This window comes from Ornithorhynchus anatinus, chromosome 4, assembly GCF_004115215.2.
Source record: "Ornithorhynchus anatinus isolate Pmale09 chromosome 4, mOrnAna1.pri.v4, whole genome shotgun sequence".
In the NCBI taxonomy this organism is placed as follows: Eukaryota; Metazoa; Chordata; class Mammalia; order Monotremata; family Ornithorhynchidae; genus Ornithorhynchus; species Ornithorhynchus anatinus.
Genome location: NC_041731.1, coordinates 48,476,585 through 48,496,002, shown reverse-complemented (window position 1 = coordinate 48,496,002; position 19,418 = coordinate 48,476,585). Strand labels below are relative to the sequence as shown.

Here is a 19,418-nt window from a genome sequence, read left to right as displayed (position 1 = left end):
CACAGAGAAGTGAAGTGACTTGCCCAAAGTCACAAAGCAGACAAGTGAATAAGCTGGGATTAGAACTCATGACCTTCTGACTTCCAGGCCTGTGCTCTATCCACTGTGCCACGCTGCTTCCCGATGCTTGCTTGTGCCAGGCACTGTATTGAGCACTGGGGTGGATACAAGTAAATCAGGTTGGACACAGTCCACCACCCTCCAGACCACGGCACTCTCCACATTCAAAACCCTCCTAAAAATCCCATCTCTTCCAACAAGCCTTCCCTTATTAATTCCCAGCATTCCAAGTTGAACAAACCTACCAGCCACTTCCCAAAGTCCTGTCCTTGTTTACACTCATTCTCAGCACTTCTAGGTTCAGATTATTCAGCTACACATTCAATTACTTACTTTGATTACTCTATGTGCAAATATTTTTCTGTCTGACTGCCCCAGTAGTGTCACCGTTTTGAGGGCAGGGAATTTGCCATGTTTCTGTTTAGACCTTCCCGAGCATTTTAGAACTTTCTAAACTTTCAGAGAAGCGCGTAGTTTAATGGAAACAGCTTGAGCTTGGAAGCCAGAGGTCGTGAGTTCTAATTCCTGATTTGCCACTTGTCTGCTGTGTGACCTTGGACAAACCACTTAACTTCTCTGTGCCTCAGTTACCTCATCTGTCAAATGGGGATTAAAACTGTGAGCCCCACGTGAGACAACCTGATTACCTTGTATCTATCCCAGCGCTTAGACAGTGCCTGGCACATAGTAAGCACTTAACAAATACCATGATTATAATTATTAGTTGTAGTGAACTGCACTCAGTGGACACTCAAATACCATTATTATTATTATTATTGGACATGGCAGGAACACAGTACAACAGGTAAACCCCACCAGAGTCTGTGTCTGTTTATTGTTGTATTATACTCTTCCAAGCAGTACAGTGCTCTGCACACAGCGCTCAACAAGTACAGTTGAACGAAGAAGCATGGCGTTGGTTTACTTAAAAAAAAAATCCCCAACTAACCTTACAAAATTTCTACGTGAATATCTAATATCCTCAGTGATTATTTTAAGGAGGGTAGAGAGATTTTTTTGACCTGAATTCTGTTGTTACTACTGGGGGCAATAAAATTACTTCATAAATTGGGAAAAATTTCAGAACAAGCTAAGCTTCACCAATAGCTGCTTAACGACCTAAAAAGGCAGTCCTTGAGACATTTTGAGCTACGATGATATTTGTTAAGTGCTTACAATGTGCCAAGCTCTGTTTAAAGTGTTAGGCAACTTAATCAAGTGAGAAAGAGTCTCTGCCCTACATGGGGCTCACAGTCTATGTAGGAGGGAGAACAGGTATTGAATCCCCATTTTACAGTTGAGGAAACTGAGACACAGAAAAGTTAAGTGACTTGCCCAAGACCTCACATTAAGCAACTGGCAGATCCAGGATTAGAGCCCAGGTCTTCTGACTTCCAGGCCCGTGCCTTTTATACTAAACCAGTTTCCCGTCACTACTCCGGTTTCATGGCCTAACTACCATCCTACCCCATCTCCCTAAAAGCTTCAGATAACTTTGTGCTCAGCTAATATCCTTCCCTCGACATCATCCACACATATTCAGTAGATTCCAAGCAGAACGGCTACTGCTTTCAGAAATAAACATTGGAGGTGGGGCACACATTACTCCTCAGAAAAAAAACATTTTTAAATCCACTGCCACATTTATTTCAATTTAGAATCAGGGGATCACATCAGAAAAAATTTCTATTTAATGCTACTTTGGGATCAATTCTGAAATTCTAGTTTATTCTGGCCTAATTAATGGTTTGGGATTATAGTAAATCGAAAAATCACCAGAACTGTTTTGCTCAGGCTGAACTCTAAAACCTTATCAAAAGAACAAAAAGTTCTGGTGGAGTGGGGCAGTTTGGCTCAGGGCTGTGCCTAAAATGTAACTTTATCTACAAAAGGTCAGTATACTCAATGTAATATGCTGAGCTTACAATGTCCTACAAATAACCCCCTCTTTCTTGCAGCCCAAGTTTTGGCCATTTCACTGCTTAAGAGCAACCCTTCCCAAAGGCAGGGTGTGAGAACAAAGTAACTGTTAAAAGAATTCTCAAATTACTCAAACCTTGTTACCTGATCATCAAACCTCTTAGTCCTCACCTCTTAGCCCTGACATTTGAGAGGTAAGTGGAGATTAAACTGATGACTATTATGAAGTTTCCCCAGTCAACTATCGGTTTGATTTATTCATTCTCTCGCTTTCTTTCTCACCCAGTTAAATGAAGTGTTGCCTGGAGTTAAAATATCTGTCTGGCAACAAACAAACCCCGAATCAATACTGGAGAGAGTCCTAGAACAGGGCTGCACAATGTTCTGTTCGACTATAATCATTTACTGAAAAAAAACCCCACCCCAAAAGCCTCAATTTATTTTCATGGGGAAAAAATGGATGTATACTGCCAATTATAAATCTATATTAGAGGTTGAAATTACGAAGGATGCTTATTTGCCTGGAAAATGCACAGGGCTGGGAGTCGGAGAACATGTGCCTTAGTCCCAGCTCTGCCACTCTCCTCTCTGCCTCAATTTCCTCATAACTAAATTGAGGCTACTATTTTTTAAACACTGTACTTAAGCATATACTGCACGCAAAACACTGTACTAAGTGCCAGGAGAGAACACACAGGTGGGGATGAGACACTGCTTCTCTCCCTCGGCGAGGGCGGGGAACTCACAGTCTCCCTAACTCAAAGTGATGCTGTGAAGGAAATTAAAATGACAGTAAGTAACAAGAAAATGCTTCAAGAGGCTTTCTCTGACTAGGCTCTCCTTTTCCCTATCACCCTCCCTCCTTCGTTTCCTTTATACTTGCGTCTGTACCCCTTAAGCACATTGACATTCTCCCTCCCCAACTCCCAGAGCACTTACGCCCATATCCTTTCACTCTGCAACTTATTTAAATATCTGTCTCCTGACATATAAATACTTAATCCAATAACACAAGTAAAAATAACAGTTTAGAAGTTCCTCAAGGGCAGGGATCAAGTCTACCAACCTTACTGCACTGTATTCTCCCAGTGCTTAGTATAGCGCTCTGCACCTAGCAAGCACTTCAATAAATGTCATTGATTGGAAAATGAATGTGCTATATGTACATATTCATGGTATTACTTGTTTTAACTTTTGGGTTTTAGTGAGAACAAAGAGCAAGAACCATCTCTAACCTTAAATGTGCATTTTCACTTTTAGTCACCAACTCCATTTGGGGGTTAGAGGAAGGCGGCTATTGGGGTAGGGCGAGCAGCCCTAGTTGGCTCGCTCCACACCGCTGGAAATCAGAAAGGGACCACAGTGGAGCCAAGGAAGAGGAGGAAGAGGATGCCACTGCTGCCCCTTCCCCGGTCCTCGCCGAGTCCCGGTCCTGACGCATCCTCTCGTGCCTAACCCAAAGCAGGCTCCCCATGGGGCCGCCCAGCTTCTGCTGCTGAAGTGGCTCCAGAACAACTTCAATCCTCCCCAACCCCGGCAGATCCCTCGGGGCGGCTGGTGGATCGGTCTGGGGCGAGGTGCTGGTGCCCCGCGAGGACTGGAAGAGCGACGGGAGGGAGGAAGAGCAGGAGTGAGAAACTCTTCTTCTTCCTTCTCCATTTTTTCCTCCCCTTACCTTTCTCCGTACCATTTCCTTTTTCCACCGACTTGCTCCCTATTCCCTCAAATTCCTACATCCATACTGAAAAGGAAAAACAAGAAGCCCAGTGTTTGGTCATATTTAGGCAGCATTCCCTAAATCAAAACAGGAGATACATTCCAGCCTCCTCTGTTATTTCAGTGTGCTTGAGATCACAGACCCAAACAGCCCCTGTGCATTTCAGCAGTTTCGGTTCAAAAAATCACAAATCTTGGTCATTCGGGTGATGTGTTTCATTTACCCCTCAACTTCAAAAATGGAAATTCGGATGACTGGGAGGCCATGTTTTTCGGCTTCGGAACAAACGTGCAGACAGGACCACAGAAACAGTAAGGAGTCATTGCTTTCAGCCTCCTCTCCCTCTTTGGAACCGCTGCCTTTGCTAACACGGGACTTGGCATAACAGCAACAGGATTTATTAAGCGTATACTGCATGCAAAACACCGTACTAAGCGCCGGGAGAGAATACACAGGTGGGGATTAGACACTGTTTCTGTCCCTCGGCGAGGGTGGGGAACTCACAATCTAAGAGAAAGGGGCTGCCATTGGCACTGAAACCACCTCCACGCAGGCACAAGCACTTGTCATATCCCACCTCGACCTCTCTATCAGCCTCCAGGCACACAGTGGACCCTCAGAAAATACTGTGAATCAATGGTGGGGAAAAAAACACAGTAAGAATTTCACTCTTGATGGTGTAGGAAGCAGGAGACACATGTACCCTCATTGCCAGCAAGAGAAATAGCAACACTGTAAGTTGAGGCTTGCCTGCACAGGCCTGACCTCTAAATCTGTGAGGCAGAGCCAAACCAGTCAGCTTCAGGACTTGCTCAGAGAGGGCTCCTGCTTCCCACCCAACCCAACTACTGTATATTATAATAATAATAATGATGATGGTATTTGTCAAGTGCTTACTATGTGCAAAGCACTGTTCTAAGCGCTGGGGGGGGATACAAAGTGATCAGGTGGTCCCACGTGGGGCTCACAGTTTCAATCCCCATTTGACAGATGAGGTAACTGAGGCCCAGAGAAGTGAAATGACTTGCCCAAAGTCACGCAGCTGGCAAGCGGCGGAGCCGGGATTAGAACCCACGACCTCTGACTCCCAAGCCCGGGCTCTTTCCACTGAGCCACGCTGCTACTATAACTAAGCAGCAATGGAGGTGGGAGAAGGTTTCATTCGCACTTACATTTCTTCATAGCTACATAAAGCCACCTCCAGCCTGGAAAAAAAGGATATTTAATGGTCTTATTTTCCCACTGTACATCAGCGAGAATCCAAACAGGTCTTTTTAAGTTTTGGGGTGCAGATAGCTAGGACCCCAAAACTTCCATAGCTGCTAGACTGGGGAGGGAGCTCGCCCCCCAAATCCAGTCTGTGCAGAGCCCCATTTCAGAGGGAAGGAAACAAGAACATGAATTAAATATCAGTTCTTCAAAAACCTGTGAAAACTGTTTCACTCTCAGATTCTGACTGCCTAAGACTACACATCAGATTGACCTAAGGATGTATCGTGGCCACTACTCTGAGATGGCCTTTTTAATAATAAATAATAATAATTATGGCATTTAAGCGCTTAACTATGTGCCAGGCACTGTACTAAGCGCTGGGTCCCACAGGTTTCCTCTGAGAGCGCATCGGTATATTTCCTGCTCCCGCCAGGCACTGGGTGTCTGGATTCCCCAAACAAGGTTTCCTCGCTGACAGACAGGGAGGCCCCATCAGGGCCAGACCTTTCAAAAGGCGGGATGGGGGCCTTAGTCTCCTTGCTGAGGGGCTCGGCCCTCCATCGCGGTGCCCAAACCCACTCTCGCCCCGCTCAAGTGGGAGAAGCAGCGTGGTTTAGTGGATAGAGCCCTGACCTGGGAATCAGAAGGTCACAGGTTTTAATCCTATGTGAGCTTCGGCAAGTCACTTCACTTCTCTGTGACTCAGTTGCCTCATCCTTAAAATGCGGATTGAGACCCTAAGCTCCATTTGGGACAGAGACTGTGTCCAACCCCATTTGTCTGTATCCACCCCAACGCTTAGTACAGGGCCTGGCACATAGTAAGCGCTTAACAAATACCATGATTATGGCCGTCATTGTTTTTATTATTATTACGTGGGGGGGGGGGGTGGAGCAGGAACTGTGGCCCAAGGCCTTGGCCTTCGGGGTCCGGCTCTTTGGGGGTCTGAGACCTCCAAAGCTCAGTCCACCTCCATGTGGCCCAAGGACTGGAATGGAAGGTGGGTCAAACCGAGGCTGCATCCTTGTAAAAACTGGGAAATTTTGTTCCAGGCTGGGAGGACGTGAGGAGGCGGCGTCAGGGAGGGTTGGCTTTGTTGCCTAACTTAGCAGTTGTTTCTGGGCGAGCAGGACCTATCTTCAGTTTACGTTTCATTTTATTTCTAGGCACATGGTACCGTGCTATGCCCAGGGAAGCAGCTTGGCCTAGCGGAGAGGGCACGGGCCTGGGGGTCAGAAGGCCCGGGGTTCTAATCCCTCCTCTGCTACTCGTCTGCTGTGGGTCCTTGAGCAAGTCACTTCACTTCTCTGGGGCTCAGTTACATCATGTAAAATGGGGATTAAAACTGTGAGCCTCATATAGGACGTGGACTGTGTCCACTGTGGACTGATTAGCTTGTAACTACCCCAGCGCTTAGTTCAGGGCCTAGCACACAGTAAGCACTTAACACCATACTTTTTTTAAAAAAAAAGTAGGAGCCCAAATGATGATGATGATGATGATAATAATGTAGTCTAGAGAAATGAGCATGGGAGTAGGAGTTAGAGGACCTGGGTTCTAGTGCAACTCTGCCACTGGCCTGCTCATGACCTTGGGCAAGTCACTTAAATTCTCTGAGCCTCCGTTTCTTCATCTGTATAATGAGAATAACAACACCTGCCTCTCCCGATCTCGCAACGACGTGAGGGTAAAATGAGTTAAGGGAAGAGACAGTGCTCTGGTAAAGAAAAATTTTGAAAAGCTCTACACAAATGCAAGGTACACGCCCAAAGAACCCTCGACATTAACGATACATCGTTCTCACTAGAAACTGGCCCAGACTTAGCTCAGCTGCTGCTGATTTCAAGATGTGGGACCAATTAAAAGTTAAGAGTATGTGATAACTGACAACCCTTAGCCTGTGTTTAAGTACAAAAAAAAAATGGATTTATGATCCTAAAGGGCTAGCGCTTAGTTACCTGTACAGAGAAGTCCATCTTTGTAGTAAAGTGCATACACTCTGGCACTATGTCCAATTAACGATGAGGTCTCAAAAGCTTCATGGTCCTTCAGTTGCTTCATTCTTAAAATGGCCTTCAAATAAACCTTCTTCCAATGGAGAGCGTCCTGAACGGAATCATCTATCTGCCAGCCCAGGTTCTTACAGGCCGTCTGCCACACCTCCGTACAGGCACTTATCACCTTATTCCACTGCTTAGAGACGAGGCAACATGTGAGTAAGGTCTGAGGATCGAGCCATTTTAACAAATAAAAACTGAGTTCCAGTGGAAGGAGTTTGAGGAAGTCCCGCTTGAGAAGTGTCTCTAGGTTATTGGAGAGATGCCTGAGCTGGATCGCTCCACTCAAGCTAATCAGGTGATCCAGAGTTTCATTTTTCTGCAAGTCCGTCAGAGAAAGAAACGTAACAGAAATGTTATCAAGCCATGTCTCAAAGTCCTTTCTCTCCATAAGGTTATGGAAAAATTTACCTGTGGCACATCAAAATATTGTATTAGTTCTGCTCAGAAAGACGGTACAAGAATGAATACTACGAAATTAAGTATTAAAAATTAGTCAGCTTTTACAATACAAATCATCTCAATCATTAATCCATGACACTTTACAGTTAATTCACTATACATGTCTTCACAGTTATTGTCATGCATACACAAAAACCGGTCCTGAAAAACCAATATATTTAAACAAGTAACGATCCTTGAAATAAAATGCCGTCACAGTAACAACACCGAGAACCCCTTGGGGACTTCACTACATGCTCCATGCAATTTCCCTGTAAAAGACCCAAGTTCTCCTTAATGTGGGATTCTGCAAAAATGTAAACCCGGCGTGACAGGAGAGCTGTTTCTATCTATACTCCTTTAGCTTTCTTTATCGGTTCACAAGGCAGGGGAGAGTCCCTGAGCTTGATTCGGTGGCAGAAATAATTAAAAATATTTTCAAGCCGTGAAAAATCATGTCTGCAATCCATTCCGGAAAGTATTTTTCCTTTAGCTGACCTACACTTGTGGACTGCCATCTCAAAAACCAGCTAGCCTAAGTCAGAAGCAAACTGCCAAAGTGGGGGAGGATCTGTACCCGTCCTCAACATGCGACCTAAGTAGGGGGGCGTTTCATAAATCCTGGGCGATTCCTGGATAAGAGCATTCCAGTATGCTCGAGTCCTTTCGGTCGTGAGAAAAGGGCTCTAGTATTTCTCTTTCACCTTTCTTGGACTCACTAAAAGGTAGGCGAGTCAAAACTATGGCTCAAGTTTCTCTGAAACGGGGACCGGGAGACTAGGATGCTCTCTAGAAAGTAAGCGATTGAGTTTAGGACGTTCAAAAAATGTTAAAGCCTCATTTTAAAAAAAGATAGCAAAAATTTACAATGAATAATAATTTATACATCAACAGTTTCCCAATACCCTTTTGGAACAATTAGTTCTAACACGTGTCTACCACATTGCAAAACTGCCTGAAGGCACATCCAAGGCCTCTGGCATATAGTGAGCACTTAAGAAATACCACAGTTATTATGACGAATCCATCTCTATAAAACTGGAATATCTCCATCTTCCAGGAGATGATCAAAGGAAGGTCTTGGGCACAGCCAGGCCTCGATGACACTGTCTTTGGCCTGTAGTAACACTGCCCCCCTCCTCTTCCTGCTGCGCCCTTTTTGGAGTGAAATTTATGGCAAAAATGGTCACAGGGGAGGGTGAGGAGACCTTCCTCTTCCCTTCTGCTTACTGTGTGCAGAGCACTGTACTAAGCACTTGGGAGAGTACGTTCAATTAGTGATATTTGAGCATTTTGGAGCTGCCTGCTATACTAAGAGCTTGGGAGAGCACAACGGAGTTAGCAATACAGCAGAGTCGGTGGACTGGTTCCCTGCCCACACACCCAGACACCCACACACGTACACTCAGACGCCCCTTGGTCTCACACACACACACACACACACACACAAACACCCAAACGTCAACGGCAGAGGTGAAAACAACAGTGGTACAACCGCTGCTGCCAGAGGCATAAAATGTGGCAGCCAGGAGTAGCCACAGACAACCACGCAGGCCAGGAAGAGCAACCAAGTCGGGAAAACTACATTCCTGGCCGTCGCGGCCAACTGTTGTTTTCACTTACTCCCTCCTACTGCTGCTGTTGCTCCAGTCTGCTCTGCACCAAAGATGTCTGCGTGCTTGGGGAAGTCAATCTTGGTGTGATGGGGCGGAGGGGGCTGAGAGTCCAAGCGGCGGAAGGCTGGGCAGGAGTTCGGGCAGTGGGGTGCGGAGGGTAGGCGTGCAACTAACTGGGCCTGTGAGGGGCACAGTGGCCAAACTGGGCAGGAGGATCTAATAATAATAATAATAACAATTACGTTGGTACTTGTTAAGCGCTTACTATGTGCCAAGCACTGTTCTAAGCGCTGGGGGAGATACAAGGTAATCAGGTTGTCCCACGTGAGGCTCACAGTTAATCCCCATTTTACAGATGAGGTAACTGAGGCACAGAGAAGTGAAGTGACCTGCCCACAGTCACACAGCTGACAAGTGGCAGAGCCGGGATTCGAATTCATGACCTCCGACTCCCAAGCCCAGCCTCTTTCCACTGAGCCACGCTGCTTCATAATAATAATAATGTTAATAATAATAACGATGGTATCTGTTAAGCGCTTACTGTGTGCAAAGCACTGTTCTACGCGCTGATCGTGTGTGGGTGTCCAAAGAGTGGCCACGTTTGGGTCTGTCTCCTTTATTTATGCCTTTCCTATTACATCTACTTCCTTCGGTGCTTCCCTCGATCGGACGCCACTTAAGGACGGGGATCACGTCTACCGACTCTGTACTCTCCCAAGCGCTTCCAACAGTGCTCTGCGCAGAGTGTGCGCTCCATAAATACCACTGATCGACTGAGCCCGTCACTGGGCAGGGATTGTCCCTATCTGTTGCCGAATTGTACATTCCAAGCGCTTAGTACAGTGCTCTGCACACAGTAAGTGCTCAATAAATACTATTGAATGAATCTGTTATACCCTCCCAAGTACTTGGTACAGTGCTCTGCAGAGAGTATGCAATCGATAAATACCACTTATGGATGGAGTCTCTCATTTTTTTACGGCATCTGTTAAGCGTTTACTAGGCGCCGGGCACTGTTTTAAGCACTGGGGAAATACAAGCTAATGAGGTTGGACGCTGTCCATGTCCCACAAGGGGCTCACAGTCTTAACCCCCAGGGAGGTGACGCGACCCTCTTTTCCCCCCATTTCCCTCTGCTCCTCCTCCTCTCCCTTCCCATCCCCTCAGCACTGTACTCGTCTGCTCAACTGTATATATTTCCATTACCCTATTTATTTTGTTAACGAAATGTACATCGCCTCGATTCTATTTAGTTGCCATTGTTTTTACGAGATGTTCTTCCCCTCGACTCTATTTATTGCCATTGTTCTCGTCTGTCCGTCTCCCCCGATTAGACTGAGCCCGTCAAAGGGCAGGGACCGTCTCTATCTGTTGCCGACTTGTTCATTCCAAGCGCTTAGTACAGTGCTCTGCACATAGTAAGCGCTCAATAAATACTATTGAATGAATGAATGAAAAGGTCACGCGACATGAGTGACGGAGCTGAGATTAGAAAGCTGATCCTTCTGATTTCCGGGCCCGGGCTCTACCCATTAGACCGCCTCGCTTCTCTTCACATTATATGAAGCACGACTCTTTCCGTTAGTCCGTAATACGTATCCTCACATGAATTATTCGGACCCAGGCACCCTGAGGCCTCGGTGAAACGCTGACTGGTTGATAAAGACTTCAAGCCGCGCGGCCCGGGAGCCAGGTATTTCCCGGGGCCTGCCCGCTAATAATCACGGCATTTGTTAAGCGCTTACTATATGCCAGGCCCTGTACTAAGCACTGGGGTGGGTAGAGGCAAATCGTGTTGGACACAGTCCCCGTCCCGCCTGGGGCGCTCAGTCTTAATTCCCATTTAACAGATGAGGTAATTGAGGTACAGAGAAGTGAAGTGACTTGTCCAAGGGCACAGAGCCGACAAGTGGTGGAAGCGGGACTAGAACCCATGACCTTCTGACTCCCAGGCCCATGCTCTCTCCCCAGCGCCGTTACAGGGGTGGAAACCGACTGGCGTCCACAGCTCTAAGCCACGGCTCCAAAACCTTAACATCTTGGACCAGAAATGACAGTTCCCTTCCCATTAATAATAATAATAATAATAATGTTGGTATTTGTAAAGTGCTTACTATGTGCCGAGCACTGTTCTAAGCACTGGGGTAGATACAGGGTAATCAGGTTGTCCCACGTGAGGCTCACAGGTAATCCCCATTTCACAGATGAGGGAATTGAGGCCCAGAGAAGTGACTCGCCCACCGTCACACAGCTGACAAGTGGCAGAGCCGGGATTTGAACTCGTGACCTCTGACTCCCAAGCCCGGGCTCTTTCCACTGAGCCACGCTATCAGGGCGGCGAATGTTTTGAACCTGCGCCCCTTGTCAATCGGCGATATTCCCCCAACACCTACTGCACGCGGCGCCCGGTACTAACCAGCCTGGCTCAGTGCAGAGAGCACAGGCTTGCGAGTCGGAGGTCGTGGGTTCTAATCCCGGCTCTGCCACTCGTCAACTGTGTGACTTTGGGCAAGTCACAACTTCTTTGTGCCTCAGTTCCCTCATCTGTAAGATGGGGATGAAGGCTGTGAGCCCCACGTGGGACAACCCGATTACCTTGTATCTACCCCAGCTCTTGGAACAGTGCTTGGCGTATAGTGTTTAGCTAATAATTACAATAATAATTATAATAATAATATCAATGGCATTTGTTAAGCACTTACTGTGTGCCAACCACTGTTCTAAGCCCTGAGGTAGACACGAGGTAATCAGGTTGTCATTCATTCATTCAATCGTATTTACTGAGCGCTTACTGCGTGCAGAACACTGTACCAAGCGCTGGAAATGTACCCACGTGGGGCTCACCGTCTTCATCCCCATGTGTGACCTTGGGCAAGTCACTTAACTTCTCTGCGCCTCAGTGACCTCATCTGTGAAATGGGGATGAAGACTATGAGCCCCGCGTGGGACCACCAGATCACCTTAGAACAGTGCTTTGCACATAGTAAGCACTTAAACACCAACACTATTAGCTGGGTGACTTTGGGCAAGTCACTTTACTTCTCTGGGCCTCAATCACCTCATCTGTCGAATGGGGATGAAGACTGTGAACCCAACGTGGGGACAACCTGATGACCCTGTAGACTCCCCAGTGCTTAGAACAGTGCTCGGCACATAGTAAGCGCTTATAACAAATGCCGTAATAATTAATAATTATAACTGAGCGCTTGCTGTGTGCAGAGCACTGGGTTGAGCGCTCGGAGTATAGAATTGGGCAGCAGAGACGATCCCAGGCCAAGGGGGGGCTCACGTGATCTGAGCCCTACTGAGCGCTCACCTCCTCCAAGAGGCCTTCCCAGACTGAGCACCCCCCGGTTTCTCCTCCTTCCCCTCAGCACTGTGCTCATTTGCATATATTATTCATTTCCCTATTTATTTTATTAATGAGGTATAAATCTCCTTGATTCTATTTATCCTGACGATGTTGCCGGGTTTGCTTTTGTTCTGTTTTGCTTCGCTGTCTGTCACCCCGGTTTAAACTGTGAGCCCGTCACTGGGCAGGGATTGTCCCTATCTGTTGCCGATTTGTCCATTCCAAGCGCTTAGTACAGTGCTCTGCACATAGTAAGCGCTCAATAAATACTACTGAATGAATGAATTGCCCATTCCAAGCGCTTAGTCCAGTGCTCTGCACATCGTAAGCGTTCAATAAATACTAGTGAATGAACGAATGAGCAGGGATGGTGCCTCTCTGTTGCCCAACTGGACAATCCAAGTGCTTAGTCCAGTGCTCTGCACATAGTAAGCGCTCAATAAATACTACTGAATGGTCAGGGATGGTCTCTCCCTGTTGCCAAATTGTCCCTTTCAAGCGCTTAGTCCAGCGCTCTGCACATTGTAAGCGCTTGATAAATAATACGGAGTGAATGAATGGGCAGGGATGGTCTCTCTCTGTGACGGAATTGTATCTTCCAAGTGCTTAGTCCAGTGCTCTAGGCATAGTAAGCGCTCAATAAATACTATTGAATGAATTGTCCATTCCAAGTGCTTAGTCCAGTGCTCTGTACATCATAAGCGCTCAAGAAACACTACTGAATGGTCAGGGCTGGTCTCTCTCGGTGGCCGAACTGTCCATTCCAAGCGCTTAGTCCAGTGCTCTGCACCTAGTAAGCGCTCAATAAATACTATTGAATGATCAGGAAATCAATTCTATTGAATGAAGGAATGGTCAGGGATGGTCTCTGTTGCTGAAGTGTCCATTCCAAGTGCCTAGTCCGGGGCTCTGTGCATAGTAGGCGCTCAATAAATACTAGTGAATGAATGAATGGTCAGGAAATCATTACTATTGAATGAATGAATGAATGGTGAGGAATGGTCTCTGTTGCTGAACTGTCCCTTCCAAGCGCTTAGTCCAGTGCTCTGCGCATAAAAGGTGCTCAATACTATTGAATGAATGAATGGCAGGGCTCTGCACATTGTAGGCGCTCAATAAATACTATTGAATGAATGGTCAGGAAATCAATACTATTGAATGAACGAATGGTCAGGTCTCTGTTGCTGAACTGTCCCTTCCAAGCGGTTAGTCCAGTGCTCTGCGCATAGTTTGAGCGCAATCAATACTACTGAATGAAGGAATGGTCAGGGATGATCTCTGTTGCTGAATTGTCCATTCCAAGCGCTTAGTCCAGTGCTCTGCACATAGTTTGCGCGCAATCAGTACTAGTGAATGAAGGAATGGTCAGGAATGGTTTCCTCTTGCTGAACTGTCCCTTCCAAGCGCTTAGTCCAGTGCTCTGTACAGAGCAGGCGCTCATTAAATACTACTGAATGAACGCATGGTCAGGGATGGTCTCTGCTGCCGAATTGTCCATTCCAAGCACTCAGTCCAGTGCTCTGCCCATAGTAGGCGCTCAATAAATACTACTGAATGAACGCATGGTCAGTGATGGTCTCTGTTGCCCAAATGTCCCTTCCAAGCTCTCGGTCCAATGCTCTGCGCATAGTAGGTACTCAATAAATACTACTGAATGAATGGTCAGGGATGGTCTGTGTTGCCAAACTGTCCCTTCCAAGTGCTCAGTCCAGTGCTCTGCGCATAGTAGGCGCTCAATAAATATGACTGAATGAATGGTCAAGGATGGTCTGTGTTGCCGAACTGTCCCTTCTAAGCGCTCAGTCCAGTGCTCTGCGCATAGTAGGCGCTCAATCAATACTATTGAATGAATGGTTAAGAAATCAATACTATTGAATGAATAGTCAGGGATGGTCTCTGTTGCCCAATTGTCCCTTCCAAGCGCTTTGTCCAGGGTTCTGCGCATAGTAGGTGCTCAATCAATACTATTGAATGAATGGTCAGGGAATGGTCTCAATCGGTTGCCGAATTGTCCCTTCCAAGCGCTTAATCCAGTGCTCTGCGCATAGTAGGCGTTCATTAAATACTACTGAATGGTCAGGGAATGGTCTCTATTGGTCGCCGAATTGTCCCTTCCAAGCGCTTAGTGCAGTGCTCTGCGCATAGTAGGCGTTCATTAAATACTACTGAATGAACGAATGGTCAGGGACGGTCTCTGTTGCCTGAACTGTCCCTTCCAAGCGCTTAGTGCAGTGTTTTGCGCATAGTTTGCGCCCAATCAATACTACTGAATGAAGGAATGGTCAGGAATGGTCTCTTGCTGAACTGTCCCTTTCAAGGGCTTAGTCCAGTGCTCTGCGCATAGTAGATGCTCAGTCAATACTACTGAATGAACGAATGGTCAGGGACTGTCTCCATCTGTTGCCGAACTGTCCATTCCAAGCGCTCAGTCCAGTGCTCTGCACATAGTAAGTGCTCAATAAATACGAATGAATGAATGAATGAATGATCAGGGATGGTCTCTGTTGCCAAATTGTCCCTTCCAAGCACTTAGTGCAGTGTTCTGCGCATAGCAGGCGCTCAATCAATACTATTGGTCAGGGCTGGTCTCTCTCTGTTGCCACATTGTCTCTTCCGAGCGTTTAGTGCAGCGCTCTGTGCATAGTAGGCGCTCAATTAATGGTACTGAATGGTCAGGGATGGTCTCCGTTGCCTGAATTGTCCCTTCCAAGCGCTCAGTCCAGTGCTCTGCACATAGTAAGTACTCAATAAATACGAATGAATGAATGATCAGGGATGGTCTCTGTTGCCAAATTGTCCCTTCCAAGCGCTTAGTGCAGTGTTCTGCGCATAGCAGGCGCTCAATCAATACTATTGAATGAATGGTCAGGGCTGGTCTCTCTCTGTTGCCAAATTGTCTCTTCCGAGCGTTTAGTGCAGCGCTCTGTGCATAGTAGGCGCTCAATTAATGGTACTGAATGGTCAGGGATGGTCTCCGTTGCCTGAATTGTCCCTTCCAAGCGCTTAGTGCAGTGTTCTGCGCATAGTAGGTGCTCAATCAATACTACTGAATGGTCAGGGATGGTCTCTCTCTGTTGCCAAAATGTCTCTTCCAAGCGCTTAGTGCAGCGTTCTGCGCATAATAGGCGCTCAATCAATACTATTGAATGAATGGTCAGGGCTGGTCTCCCTCTGTTGCCTGAATTGTCCCTTCCAAGCGCTTAGTGCAGCGCTCTGCGCATAGTAGACGCTCAATCAATACTATTGAATGGTCAGGGCTGGTGTGTCTGTTGCCAAATTGTCTCTTCCGAGCGCTCAGTGCAGCGTTCTGTGCATAATAGGCGCTCAATCAATACTATTGAATGAATGGTCAGGGCTGGTGTCTCTCTGTTGCCAAGCTGTCCCTTCCAAGTGCTTAGTGCAGTGCTTTGCACATAGTAGGCGCTCAATCAATGCTATTGAATGGTCAGGGCTGGTCTCTGTTGCCAAACTGTCCCTTCCAAGCGCTTAGTGCAGCGTTCTGCGCATAGTAGGCGCTCAGAGAAGCAGCGTGGCTCAGTGGAAAGAGCCCGGGCTTGGGAGTCAGAGGTCATGAGTTCGCATCCCGACTCTGCCATTTGTCAGCCGTGTGGCTGTGGGCGAGTCACTTCACTTCTCTGGGCCTCAGTAATCTCATCTGTAAAACGGGGGTGACGGCCGTGAGCCTCACGTGGGGCAACCTGATGACCCTGTATCTCCCCCAGCGCTTAGAACAGTGCCCGGCACGTAGTAAGCGCTTAACAAATACCAACATGATCAATCAATACTAGTGAATGAATGAATGGTCAGGGCACCAACATTATCCATCAATACCATTGAACGGTCAGGGCTGGTGTCTCTCTGTTGCCAAACCGTCTCTTCCGAGCGCTTAGTGCAGCGCTCTGCGCATAGTAGGCGCTCAATCAATACTACTGAATGGTCAGGGCTGGTCTCCGTGGCCTAAACTGTCCCTTCCAGGCGCTTAGGGCAGGGCTGGGCACCTAGCAGACGCTCAACCGACACGAGAGAGTGAAGGACTGCGGGGGCGGGGGTTCATTCATCCATTCATTCGATCGTCCTTATTGAGCGCTTCCTCGATGCCGAGCACCGGGCTGAGCGCCTGGAACGGAGCAATGGGTAAGAGGCAGAGACGGTCCCCGGCCTGCGACGGGGTCCCAGTGGAATCGGGGGGAGAAGCAGAAGTTGTTGGCGGAGGGTGTGGGGGTGGACTGACCTGCGGGCGCGGCGGGGGCGGCGGGGCCGGGGCCGGGGCGGCAGGCGGGCGGGCGGGGGCCGGGCGTCCTCCGGAGCCATGGCGCCCCCCCCCCCCCACACACACGGAAGGCGAGACGGACGGACGGACGGACGGAGGGAAGGCCGGAGGGCGGTTGGGCGGGCGGTTGGGCGGTTGGGCGGGCGGGCGGGCCGGAGGAGCGCAGCAGGCCACGACCGGACGGAACCGGCCCCCCACCGGCCAGGACCGGCCGCCCCGCACCCTCCTGCCGCCGCCGCCGCCGCCGCCAAAGCCGAGCTTCCGCAGCCCCGCGGGGGCCCACTTCCGGCGCCCGCCCGCCTGCGTCATCAGCGCGCGACCCCAGCCCGCCGGAAGTGGGGGAGGGGGAGGGGGAGGGGGGAAGGGGGAGGAGGGGGGGAGAAGGAAGGGGGGGAGAAGGAAGGGAGGGGGGGGAGAGGGAAGGGGGGGGGAGAGGGAAGGGAGGGGGGGAGAGGGAAGGAAGAGGGTGGGGGAGGGAAGGGAGAGGGTGGGGGGAGGGAGGGGAGGGAAGGAAGGAGGGGGAGGAGGGAAGGGAAGGAAGGGGGAGGAGGGGGAAGGGAGGGAGAGGGGGGAGAAAAGGGGAGGAGGGAGAGGGAGGGAGGGGGAGTGGGAGAGGGGGGAGTGGAGAGGGGGGAGGGAGGGGGGAGGAGGGAGGGAAGGAAGGGGGAGGAGGGGAGGGAGAAGGAAGGGGAAGAGGGAGGGGGAGGAGGGGAGGGAACGAAGGGGGAGGGAGGGGGAGGAAGGGAGGGAGGGGGAGGAGGAAGGGAAGGAAGGGGGAGGAGGGGGAAGGGAGGAGGCGGGAAGGGGGGAGGAGGGGAAGGGGGGGAGAGGGGGGAGGAAAGGGGAGGGAGGGGGAGTGGGAGGGGGGAGGGGAGATGGGGAGGGAGAGGAGGGAAGGGGGGAGGAGGGGAGAGAGGAGAGGGGGAATAATAATGTTGGTATTTGTTAAGCGCTTACTATGTGCCGAGCACTGGTCTAAGCGCTGGGGTAGACATAGGGGAATCAGGTTGTCCCACGTGGGGCTCACAGTCTTCATCCCCATTTTACAGATGAGGGAACTGAGGCACCGAGAAGTGAAGTGACCTGCCCACAGTCACACAGCCGACAAGTGGCAGAGCTGGGATTCGAACTCATGAGCCCTGACTCCAAAGCCCGGGCTCTTTCCACTGAGCCACGCTGGGAAGAGAGGAGGGGAGGAAGGAGGGGAGGAAGGAGGGGAGGTGGGGGGAGGGGGAAGGGAGAGGGGAGAGAGGAGGGGGAGGAGGAGGAGGGGGGAGGGGAGGGGAGGGGGGGTCCAGAATGACGATGGCAGGCCTTTCCTTCATTCATTCAATAGTAATAATAATAATGTCGGTATTGGTTAAGCGCTTACTGTTCATTCAGTAGTATTGATTGAGCGCTTACTATGGGCAGAGCACTGGACTAAGCGCTTGGAATGGACAAGTCGGTAACAGAGAGAGACAGTCCCTGCCCTTTGAAGGGCTCACAGTCTAATCGGGGGAGACGGAGGGACAAGAATAATAATGTTGGTATTTGTTGAGCGCTTACTTTGTGCCAAGCACTGTTCTAAGCGCTGGGGGTGGTAGATAGAAGGTCATGAGGCTGTGCCCCGTGGGGCTCCCAGTCTTCATCCCCATTTGACAGATGAGATCACTGAGGCGCAGGGAATAATAATAATGATAGTATCTGTTAAGCGCTTACTAGGCGTAAAGCACTGTTCTAAGCGCTGGGGGGGAATACAAGGTCATCGGGTGGTCCCCCGTGGGGCACCCATTCTTCATCCCCATTTGACAGATGAGATCACAGAGGCGCAGGGAATAATAATGATAATGATGGTATTTTTTAAGTGCTTACTATGTGTAAAGCACTGTTCTAAGCGCTGGGGGGTAGATAGAAGGTCACGAGGTGGTCCCCCGTGGGGGTCCCAGACTGCAGCCCCCTTTTACAGAAGAGATAACTGAGGCGCAGGGAATAATAATGGTGATGAAGATGACGGTATTTGTTATGCACTGTGTCAATCACTGTCCTAAGCGCTGGAGGAGAGATACAAGGTCAAAAGGTCATACCCCGTGGGGCTCACGGTCTTCATCCCCTTTTTACAGATGAGTTCACAGAGGCCCAGAGAACTGAAATGACTTAAGGATAATAATGATAGCTGTTCTTCAGCCCTTACTATGTGCCAAGCATGGTTCTAAGCGCTAGGGGAGGGAATACAGGGTCATCAGATGGTCCCCCGTGGGGCTCCCAGCCTTCGTCCCCCTTGTACAGATGAGGGAACTGAGGCCCAGAAAAGTGAAGTGACAATAATCATAAGGATGTTGGCAATTGTTAGGCGCTTACCATGTGCCAAGCATTGTTCTAAGCGCTGGGGGAGGGAATAAAGGGTCATCAGATGGTCCCCCGTGGGGCTCCCAGCCTTCATTCCCCTTTTACAGATGAGGGAACTGAGGCCCAGAGAAGTGAAGTGACTTAATAAGGATAGTAATGATGGCTTTTGTTCAGCCCTTACAATGTACCAAGCAGTGTTCTAGGCACAGTGTGGGGGGGGGGGGATACAGGGTCATCAGATGGCCCCCTGTGGGGCTCCCAGTCTTCACCCCCTTTTACAGATGAGGGAACTGAGGCCTAGAGAAGTGAAGTGACTTAATAATCATAATAATGTTGGCATTTGTTAAGCACTTACTATGTGCAAAGCACTGTTCTAAGCGCTGGTGGGATACGAGGTCATCAGGTGGTCCCCCGTGGGGCTCCCGGTCTTCATCCCCCTTTTACA

At 49.1% G+C, this 19,418-nt stretch overlaps 1 protein-coding gene across 1 annotated transcript in view; it reads right to left on the bottom strand.

The window, feature by feature from the left end:
• The window catches only part of FBXW2 (F-box and WD repeat domain containing 2), a 29,753-nt gene extending 13,130 nt beyond the window's left edge, over positions 1 to 16,623 (bottom strand). Inside the window, exons 1-2 of the mRNA XM_029063247.2 lie at positions 16,607 to 16,623; positions 6,868 to 7,377 (exon numbers count right to left, since the gene is read on the bottom strand). Of these exons, the coding sequence (XP_028919080.1) occupies positions 6,868 to 7,357 (490 nt within the window). The 5' untranslated portion in view covers positions 7,358 to 7,377; positions 16,607 to 16,623. The remainder of the gene's footprint in view (positions 1 to 6,867; positions 7,378 to 16,606) is intronic.
• Between the last annotated feature and the right edge of the window lie 2,795 nt (positions 16,624 to 19,418).